The 11,967-nt window shown below is 26.4% G+C and overlaps 1 protein-coding gene across 1 annotated transcript; it reads left to right on the forward strand.

The window, feature by feature from the left end:
* The first annotated feature begins 10,472 nt into the window (after positions 1–10,472).
* Positions 10,473–11,753, forward strand: LOC145846795 (DNA-directed RNA polymerase III subunit RPC9-like). Its single transcript, XM_082953411.1, has 2 exons — positions 10,473–10,654; positions 11,311–11,753. The coding sequence occupies exons 1-2, from the start codon at positions 10,473–10,475 to the stop codon at positions 11,594–11,596; spliced, it is 468 nt and encodes a 155-aa protein (XP_082809537.1). The 3' UTR covers positions 11,597–11,753.
* The last annotated feature ends 214 nt before the right edge of the window (positions 11,754–11,967 follow it).

An 11,967-nucleotide genomic window follows, 5' to 3' on the forward strand; every position in this document is an offset into this window, starting at 1 on the left:
AAAAAAACGTCAGCCGTTTTATGTCAGAGACGAATACTTTTTACTTAATAATTAATAATTCAATAAACTTTTGCACAGTATATAACAGTTAACGAATGTTAAAAATCCAAACAAAAGTATTACAGCTACAAAACAGTCATTAAACACAAGTTTTATAGGTCTCTTTTTTGTCTAGGTCTTATCAAAAATAAAAGCCTATCAATTACAAAAAAAAAACAAAGCTTGCTCTTAGCTATGGTAATACTTCACTATATCGAACAGGCCAAAGTTTTTAACAAAGTCAAAAAAACCAACCGGACTCGCACTTCGGACATTCGTACGACTTCGGCCACTTGCCATCCTTCGAACAATATATGGTCGACTGCAGCACCTCAGCGCTGTACCTAATTTAAATGATAGAGATAAATATGAAATTTTATTATTATTATAAAAAATATGTTTATGTACTTGTATATGGCATTTAAGTATCAAACACATCAGCTCGAATTGCAAGATGTTGTGAATTTTCAGTTTGTTGTTTATTAAATATTAAAACTTTGTACACGTATGTATATATGTATAATGAAGTTACAACATCAATACAATATTTTGGGTCGCAGAAAACTGTGAAAATGCAGCTTATCAAAACTTCACTATAAACTAATGCATTATATATGTTTTTTTTTTATGTATTTCAACGTAACTTGGGAAAGCACGAAACTGTGAGTGTGTATTTTATAAACAAGCAAAAACTATAGCCTTCCATATGTTCTTTATTATTATATCAACATATACCGTGGATCGCAGGATATAATGAAACTGAAGTTGTTTTCACCGTTGCAAGTGTGTATAATTAATTTTAAAAATGTATTATACTTCTGTATACATATGATTTTTTTTTTGTAGGAAAGTATATTTACTGATTAAATAAGTATTGATGTTTTTTATATACACATGTATATATATTTATACATATATATAGAAATAAGTTGATTAACTTAATAAATTGAATTCTTCAATACAGAGTCCACCTTAAGGGCTTTTTTGTTAGTTAAGTTTTGAATTTTGAAATAAACTATATATATATTTATATTTCGTAATCTTTAGTAATACTATCGTTAAACAATATATAGCTTATTATAAAAATACGACTTTGAAAATACTTGTACATATGTTTAATAAAGCTAAATGCTAAACATATGTACTAGTAATTTTTGAATTCAGTTTTTTAATAAACTATATAAAAGCCCTTCAAGTGGGCTCAGTAAAAGATGTTTAAGTTTAAATAACAACCTTATTTTGTATATATATATAGTGTTATTATATCAATATACACCTCAGATCGCACGACAACGTCAACGTGCAGTTGTTGCCGCCGTTGCACGTGTGGTACCCGTCCCAGGAGTCCACCTTCGCGGAACCCATCGTCCACCCGAAAAACGCCGACCCGAACGCCATGTCGCCCCAGAAGATGTTCGAGCAGAACTTAGTGGCGACGTGGTCGTGGTACCACGGGCAACCTGTGAAAATAAAGGGGCTTTGAAAAGATTAAAAATTATTAATTTAAAATTATAAATTTGAAAATATTTTCAACTTTTTTGAGGTCAAATTTGGAAGGAAATTTACTAATGACGGTTTTGATAAAAAAATGTGAAAACATATCAAGTTATATATTTTTTTTTGAGGTCAAGTTTTACTGTTTTATGTCATTTGTTAGGTTATTATGATGTCATATTAAGTGCAGAAAATATACCAGAGTTTTATTAGAATGGATTTCTATGAAATGAAATAACATTAAATTTTAATTTAACTAAAATAGTTAAGAATAAGTTTATTATTCCATATAAGAATGTTATTTGGAAGTAAATCACTTGGAAACATTTGCACATTTTTCTTAATGACAACCCTGTCTCCTTGAAAATCGGAATTGTACTCGCATTCCTTCCAATCTGGTACTTGTCTCGTACCATTAACTATTGGAAGCTTTTGTGTGATCATCGCCCACGGTCTTCTAACTAAATAAAATTTAAAGTATTATAAGAAAACTACGTTTTCTTGACATTTAATCTTGATTTGTACTATTTTGTTTTTTTTTTTACTTAGCTAATACGTATCAGCAGTTTTTTTTTTAATTTCAACCGAATATACTATTGAGCAAACTCTATTGATGATTTTTATTTTACTGACACATGATAAATGGACACCCTCTAGTCACATCGTTGTTGTGAGTCTCAGATCCATAACCGTCCACATAAGAAATTTGTTCGTCTTTCCAGTTACTTTCTGCTGATGAATCTCTAATTGCCATTATTATAACACTGTTCATTTTAACTCCTTCCAGGAACTGTATCATCCTTTCTGCCTAAGAAAAACAAAAAGTTTAGCAATTACCTTTAAACGTTTTTTTATTTTCGTGAATAATAGAAAACAAAAATTTTTATAAAAAAAGTAAATACATTTACAGTGCTGAAAATACAACTTAACTTACAAAAAAAAAACTATTATGTACTGTACATGTTTTATTTTAATTTTAAACTATTTCGTACCTCATTTTTATCATACCACGTGTCGAAGCTGACAGATTCATATTCATTGGTATCCGGGTCAATCACCACAATGTTGTGACCCCTTTTGTTTTGACACAAGTTCCTGCCCCCATTCACAAATATCTGACACCGGTTGAAAAGTGGTTTCGTAGCGGACTCGACGTGAATTTCGTAAGATGCTAAAATTTTTAATTCAAGCGTCAAGTATGTAACGTCAGTCTTGATTTTATATATATTTTTTAATTTTTTGCGATTGTATATTATTACAGTTTTAAAACTAACCTAAAAAACATTTAAAAATTAAATTAAAAAACTAAATTAAAAATAAAATTGTTAAGTTGTATTGTACTTACCATCTGGAATAAGATTGACTTTTTCTCTGCAAAAAAAAAGATAAACTTGTTGATCATAAGTTTACTAAAAAAAAATAAAACTCTAGTCTTTTAAATGCTCTATACAACACAAGATATCTATCTATTTTGTAAAATGGTTAGTTTGTTAAACCCTTTTACTTTCTAAAATTTTTTGTTTCGTTTTAAATACATTTGAGAAGTTTTGATTAAAAACTCAAGTTTTGTTTTGAATAAGCATAGTTGCAAAAACTTTTTTTGTAGCTATTAAAACAAATAAAAACTAACCCTTTAGTAAAAAACCATAGGTATGTAAATGCACTAATTAAACCTAAAATGTTCATTTTGTTGCAACATGAGATTAAATTTGCAAACTATTACCACTACTTATAACATCTACTAAACTATCCAAACACTACAACTTAATTTCATTAAAATACACGCAACTATTATTTATATGAAATTTTAATAAAAACAAAAGCTTTTTTAACCACTTTGTTGTACTCACGAGGTAATATTGTAAGTAGCTTGTTTTATTTGTTAATTTTTAGAACAATGAAAAACAATAAACAAAGGTTTGAAAAAAGCTTCTTATTAATAGATTTAAAATTTAACAAAGCACAGTATACTAAAAGGTTTCTAACTTGACAAAGTTTGAACAGATTATAGTTAATTAAATTGTTTAATATGACTCAGGTAGTAAAAATTTGTTACTTTAAAATAAATTTCGAAAGTAGCTTGAACAGAGTTGGTCAGGAAATTTTTAACTAAAATGGTTAAATAAATAATGACTAAAAAATCACTACAAAGCATAACTGGCTTTATTATCGACCAATTATAAAAATTTTAAAATCTGTTTTCAGACTAAAAAATTTTAGTTAAATTAATTGAATACATAAAGTTATCGTTGTCAAAAAAAAAGTTATAAATACTATTTTAGTGAGAACACTTTCAACATATTTTATTAGGCTTTAATAAAGTTCTTTTGAAAATTTTACTTACCTTTATTCAACATTTTTTTAATCAAATACTTATTAGTTTTCTTAAAATTATATTTCTGTCTTTAAAACAGAAAACTAAAAAATCTACAAATGTTTTATTTCTATAATTTTTAACAGCAATTTAACATTTTATACTTATTTAACTTCATTTAAAATTGTTTTAAAATGATTAAATCTAGCCGAAGTGTGCAGTGCAGTGAACGCTGTACAAATAAAACTATACACAATTATTAATCTTAATATATATATTGTATTGAAATATTTTTTTATCTTTGTTTTAAACAAAATGAACTTTTTGTTTTTGATTTATTTCGCTATGTGTCTTTCGGTTCAAGTTGTTAAGGTTTCGATGCCTAGATCTATCATATGGACAATAAACTTGCAATAATAATAAAATTTGTATTTAAAAGAACAGTTATTGCAACTAGTAATTATTTAAAATCATTATAAATTAGAATTTCAGCTATTCTCAAAAAAAAGTGATGATAAATTTTCACAAAAGTTTTCTTACTAAAATAAAATGCATAGCTAAATTATTAAACTACTACATTTGTATGAAACTAATTTTCATCGCTTTCATAAATATATAAAACAAAAAGGCCATGAGTAGTAAAGAGGTCATAGGGTTCCATAAGGCTTTAATTTAAACTTACACTAAATATACTGGAGTTGATGATGGAAAGCGTAAAAGGTCTTACACGTGTTTAAAGGTAGGGGTCATAGCCTTTTACAATTCTTCTAATATGTACTATACTAAACAGAAAAAAAAATTACTTAAAAGGACTAGCCTAGTAGTTAGTAAAACAGTTACAGCTAGTTGAAAATTTATAAGCTCTATGTCTATACCTTAGATTAGTTATAAATGATTAAAGTAATACTTTTAAAGAACTAATAAAAAACTACAAATACATACTGTCTTTGTTAAAACTACTAAAAAATTTATTACAGAAACAAAACATAAGCCTTACTAGAAAATATTGCAAATTAATTAATGATGAATTAAATCTAATTTAAGTTTAGTAAATTGTTTAAATATTATGTATACAAGCTAATAAGCTTAACAAAAAAAAAAAGAAAAAGTATTAATGTGAAAAAAAGGAAACATAGTTGACTTTGTTAATAAATTTTTGAAATTTTGTTTAATTCTCGTATAGACTTTGTTCTAAATTCTAAAAGATAAACTACAGCTATTGATTTCACTCAACACTGCGTACTTTATAAATAAAAAAATTATGTTTTTAAGTAAATATATATTTTTTTAAACTAATGTCCAAGTGGGTTTATGTTTAAAATATTTATAAATTGTTGATCTTATTTATATAATAAATATATTTGTTTTGCTGCATTTTTCACAAGTATGTTTGTGTTACAAAGTAATAACCTAGAGAAAATATTGAGCTGCAATCAGTTTTGTAACATGACTGTTTTTATTCAACAATTATTTAAATAAACTGAGTTTTAGTTAGTTTGTAAGAGTTAATTTTTTTCAAGGTCTCAAATTAGATAACTTTATAGTATTTCAGCTTATTTATTCCGTTGTAACTATTTGTAAAAAATATTGTAGCTGTTATGTTATTATGTAAGCTAGAATACTTAAAGATCAGTCTGATTTGCATATTTGCTTAGTCAGCTAAAAAAATATTTTTTGGTTTTTAACTATTAAAAAAAATATGAACTTATAATCTAAAGAAAAAAACTTTTATTTAATATATAGAAATTTTATTTCTTGTATTCTGAAGTTCTTGCTTTATAATAATTTTAATTTGTAAAAATTTTACCCAGGTACTTCTTTACTGTAGCGAAAATCCAAAATAGTCTAAAACGGTTTGAACTCCATTGATAGAGCCAACATTTGTACAGTTGAGTGAGCTAAAACTACAAAACCTGATAAAATACCAAGTTATGTTGATAAGTGTGTGGTTTTGAGAAACAAGTGAAGCTTAATTTCAATAATAAATCAAACTGTTTATCAATGTTAATTTCATATTGTTTATAGATAATACTAGATTTTTAATTTTTCCAAAATCACTATGGAATCACAAAAATCAGAGATATGCACCATATGCAATTTGTAAAGAGTGGCCACTGCTGCATCCAACAAATCTGCTTTAAGAACCAAGTTTGCAGTCCTATGCCCTCATTTTGAACTTTCCTATTTTATAGCTTGTTTTATTGTAGTTTTTTTTTCTGTGTTTTAACTTGTATTGTTTGTTGAAGCAATATGGTTTATTTAATATAATTTTGGTCTACATGTGTGTTATTTTGTTATTGCTATAACATTTTTAAAAACAGTAATTTCCAATTTTTTTACTAACAAATACATTTACTTAAACACTAACTATCTATAACATTTAAAGATGGTTATTAATGCTAGCTAAATTAGTATATATGGGTTCTTATTTTTACAGCTTATTTTGATTTTCTGGCTGGAAATTCTTTATGTTTTGTATATATCATAAAAAAACCCTGTGCAAAACTTAAGATGATTTGAAAAAAACTTTCACCTTTGCACCAACCAATTTTGTAAAAACCACCCCAATGCAAAATGTATAGGATCAAAAATATGCAACCTTGGAGTTTTAAGCTGAAAGTTTTTTATATGTGGTCGTCAATTATCACATAAACACATTATAAGCAATTTAAAGCAGTTTAATGGTTTAAAATGGTGGTTTTTGTTAATTTTTTGTAATTTTTATCTATTTTTTTAAGTTATCTTGAATTTCCAGTTTTTTTTTTCAAATAAAAGAAATGTCACCACAAAAAAATTGAGCTCTAATTAAAGCTACTATATAATATAAAGATCATTTATTTTTTGAGAAGATTTGTATGTGTTATTTTTCACAAAATATCATTATTTTTACTCTAATGATATCTCTTTATAAAAAAGATTAAATAAAGGGTGGCTAAAAAACCTGGAATCCTGAAAAAACTTTTACAATTGAAATAATTAAAACAAAGTACTAAAACCTTCAAGTTTTTAACAGTTTTTACGTGATATGTAGTGAAAGTTTGATTTGACACTAAAAATCTTTCATATAGATAAAAATCTGTCACATAAATAAAACTATTTTGTCAATATATAGGGGTAGGGAGTACACCACATTTTTTTGGTCATGTTGTAAAATTTATATTTTTCTTTTTGATTTAGATGTGTTTTAGCATCATTAAGAAGAATTTAATATTAAAAAAACAAAATTGCCAAAAAAAAAAATTCCGAACCCAAAAATTGATTTTGACCCCAAAAATCACTTATTTTCATTATTTTTGACTTAAATAGTAATAAAGTCACTTATACATGTCCTATACTTATAGTTTTTATCTTAAATTAAAGTTTACAGTTATAGGCAAACGTTTAAAGACATTTCAACTGTTTTTGTTACATTATGATGTCATAATCACACAAAATATGTAAATGTTTTCGATAAAATAGTACTTTTTAAAAATTTAATAAGCATAGCTCTATTTAAAATTTTTTATTCTAAAAGTAACAGTTGCTTTAACATTTTAAACAAACTTCTTACTTACTTTTAAAGATTTAAATGATGTGGTACTGGTATGTATATTAGCGTGATGTTTGATGTCATAATTCATTTAGTCATAAGTGTTTAAAAAACTCTTAGATAATTATTCAATTAGTATAACAACAAAATAAATAACCAAACATTAAAAAATTATAATGTATTATAGGCAAGATAATTTTTTATGGCATCAGTAAGTTAATGATTAATGCTAATGATAGTACTTCTACCATCATTTGAACTGGAAACTGAAGGTTCAACATCAACTTCCGAAATGTATGACTTCTCACACATGTCTCGCTTCAGAGCTGCTTGTGCTAATTCTAACTCAGTTTGCTTTTCAGTTACATATTTCAAATCAACATCTTCACTTATACGGCCACAACGGGAACTTAGTTGATCAGTATAAAAACATGTCTCATCTCCAGTAAGAGTATCCATGTTTTTGCCTATGTCAAACAACTTGTTAACAACTAGAGGTACGTTTTTATGTCTACCTGTAAATATATTAGATTGTCTCCATTCTTTGTTAAGCTGCCTCAAACTCTTTTTGACACCTGATTTATCTCGGGTCTGCTCCTTATACACTTTACTAAAGTAATTATTTACTACAGTTAACAACTTTGATTGTACTTGTTTTATTTTCAGAACATATTCTTCACCAAATGCTTTGGTCCACTGTAAAATGAGAGCTGTTGCATACGCCTTAACACAATTTTTCATCCTTTGTGATTTTGGGTTAGAACAAATGTTGAAAATGTTAATAGCAACATCATAAGTTGTTGGTAGGCAATCTCCCAGAATTATACTTAAATTACTACTATTATTCATATGTAAAAAAATTAACAACAACTGTTTTTTTTATCGTTAACAGTATAGTGAACTTTATAAATCTTTAGTACAAAAGCAACTAAGAAGTAAGTAATCAAATTTTTTTGAGTAAACTATAAAACAATTGAAGATCTTGTAGATATCTAATACTTTTCAAACCACTTAAACAATAAACTAAAAATTAAATAAATTTCTATCTAGAGTGTAATAAAACTATAAAAAATTTAATAACTATTAAACTTTTAAAATAAATAAATTAAAGCAGATAACATATAATTTAACTTTAACTTTTTATCTAAAACTCAAAATTAATATATTGATGATTTGTTGCACTAGCCAGTTTTACTGCACTGATAAAATAAAACTGATAAAAAGTTGCATCATTGATTTTAAACTTCATTTCTCATAAGTGCAACAAGCTCTAAATATTCTTTTGAGTTCAACAATGAATGATGCAAGCATAAGTTCATTTCACTAATGTAAAAGCACAACAGCAGAATAAATTAGCTCTTTTTAATAAAATGTACCCTTACAGTCAAAATTTACATATTTTGTGTGATTATGACGTCATAATGTTACAAACACAGTTAAAATGTCTTTAAATGTTTGCCTATAACTGTAAACTTTAATTTAAGATAAAAATTATAAGTATAGGACATGTATAAGTGATTTTATTACTATTTAAGTTAAAAATCATGAAAATAAGTGATTTTTGGGGTCAAAATCAATTTTTGGGTTCGGAATTTTTTTTTTTGGAATTTTTTTTTTTTTAATATCAAATTCTTCTTAATAATGCTAAAACACATCTAAATCGAAAAGAAAAAAAAGTCTAGCAAACATCACCCAAGTACTCCCTACCCCTACAATATAAAATTTTTAATTATTAAAAAACACACTTAAAGTGCTCTACAGTATATATTCAATGTTGTTGGTATACTATTAAAATCCACCAGCGTTCAAAATAAACCCAATATTGTTTTATATACTTTCTTTGTTTATTAACTTATTTTTATTTGCATTTTTATTTATTTATTTTTCATTTATTTTTCATTATCACTGTTACTCTTAACCTTTACCCTCAGTTGGTGTGCGGTTCTCAAATTTGACTGGGTGGATTTTGATTGGGAGGAAATTGAACGCAGATGAATTTTAATCTTGATGGATTTTGAATGTGTCCTATGTTGATATACTATTTGAAAAAGTTTTTTTTTTACCTTTAATTTAATTCTAAGCTGGAAACAGACCCAAAAAAGTGTACTTTAAAAAACCTGTAAGAAATTTCTCAAAAACTAGTGGCCACGCTGTCTGTAAATATTAGTTTTCTAAGATATTTAGACAAGACAAAGTCAAAGACAAGTCCAGTTTAAAATAAAGTATTTAATATTTTTATGTAGGCTTTAAATTACATTTAATTACAAATCCTTACTTATTTTTAATTGTTTGTTGTAAATGAACTTTTACTGTTTTATTTGTCCCACAAAATACAAACATAATAAATTACCAAAAAATTCTTAACTACAGACTTAATTTATAATGAAAAATGTATAAAAAAAGTTATTCATAAGTATTTTAGGTATGTTTGTGCATTTTTTGCAAACCACTTTTTGTGCAAACTACAAATAAAATAAAGTTCTTTGAGTAACCTTTGACTCGGAAACGGCAAAAAAGGCTTGATTTTAAATTTAAATTACAACAAGCAGAACGAAAAAACACAGTGGGCTGGCAAGCAGTCATTGGTTTTTTAATGTCTAGAAAATCCAGCATGTACTCAACTATATAGAACTGAATTTTATTTTTCATTTGTTAGTATTTAAATATCTAAGTAGAGCAAATTTTTGCATATTTTAATCAAAATTTTCTAAAACATAAATTTAGTAATATGATTTAATTTTTAGATCTAAATAATTTCCTGTGCACACTACTACACTGTGTGTACTTTGATTATTAGTCACATAGCTACAGTTAACAAACATACTGATATTTTTTTCTAAAATAAAAAATAACTTAAACATCAACTAAAATTTACATACTATTTTAAAATAATAAACAGGTTTGTTAATTCTTTAACACTGGAAAAAGGTAATTGTAGAATGAAATGTTATTTTAATTTGAGTTCAATTATCCTAAATAAGTTGTTACAACAGTAATAAAAAATCCAAACTGTAAATGAAAGTGATTGTTTATAATTTTTTATTTTATTTAGAATTTCAAAATTTATTTTAAAAATAACTAAAAACTCACTTTAAAATGGAAGTGATCAACCAGTGCAAGGCTTTTCTGAGCAATTTTGAGGTCAAACAGATATTGGAAAGCAACCAGGAAGTACAGAACAACCTGAAGAAGAACAAGGTCAGCAAGAAGGTAACTCAGGAAGATGTTAACATTGCAACTGTGACGTGGGAAACATTAAAGTACCTCAATGACACCAGGTAAGCTGTAACACTGTTGGTGTGAACTTAAATATTGGGTTCAAAACAAATAAGTAAAACACAGTAATCTATCCATAAGGGAGATTGATATAGTTCAATTAGCATCAATATAGTTATTAATATATTATATATTTTTTTTATTTTATTTTTGTGAAAAACTTAATTCAAACCAATTTTTAATCATTAGTCATTTTTACCATTACTTTTTTACTACAGATCTACAATTTGAAAATACGCTCTGCGGTAAAACTTGTTTTTCTCAAAAATAATAAATTAATAAATAGTGAACTTAGTCTCAAAAGTTAAAGTATAAAAATTTGTTGGGTATTTATACTAACAAACCTTAAAACAGTTACTAAAACCACTCCTGCTATTTTACAGATTTTGTTTACAAGTGTTTTGCGTGAGCTATTTTAATTCAAAACAAATGCATACTTAAATCTAGTTGTTTTATAATTCTGTTGTACTATGCGTATTGGTCTTACCAAGGTGTTTATAAAAACTATTGATAGAATATTAAAAGTATAAGATAGTTGCATTGTTGAGACATTTGAAGATTTTCCACATAAGTTTTTTACACTGTTGCAATATCAATGCTTTAAAATTAGAATGATATAATTTATTCTTTTTTTCAATTTAAAATATTTTTATCAAAGGGTAAAAGACCAGACGGCTGAAGACGTCGTCAACGTCACCAGGAAACTGTCAAAGTTCCCGCTGACCAAACTTGAACGCCTGATGCTCATAAACAACCGACCTGCAAACGAACCCGAGCTTTACTGCATGGTTGAAGACATGGACGAGAGGCAGGAGAGGTACCCCGGCCTGATGGACCCAGACGAGATACTGAAGGTAGTGGCAGAGCTGCCTTATGAGGAAGAAGATGTAGAAGTTGGTGAAGAGGATGAAGATGCAGAGGATGAGATGGTGGATGAAGAATGATAAATTTTTGGACTTTTTTTAGGAAATTTTTATAGAACTTAATTTGAATGTTGTTGAAAATGTTATATAAAATTTTATGGTTGTTTTTTAAAAGTTTGAATTAATTTTATTATAATAAATAAAGACTGATGGCTGAAAACTTGTTTTCGATTTTTTTAAATGTACAAAATAATACATTCCTCTTGTAAATTATTTGCAAGTATTTCAGCTTTTGTAATTAAAAACAAATGCGTATTTAAATCTGAATACTTTAATACTTCCCAGTATAAGTATGGTTTGGTTATTGCTCTTTGTAAGGTATTTATATATTTTAAACTGACGATAGCATAGCAAATTTATTCTTTAAGTAGTTAAATACTAAAACGTTGTGT

This window comes from Thalia democratica, chromosome 1 (genome assembly GCF_965202585.1).
Source record: "Thalia democratica chromosome 1, ktThaDemo2.hap1.1, whole genome shotgun sequence".
Taxonomy (NCBI): domain Eukaryota; kingdom Metazoa; phylum Chordata; class Thaliacea; order Salpida; family Salpidae; genus Thalia; species Thalia democratica.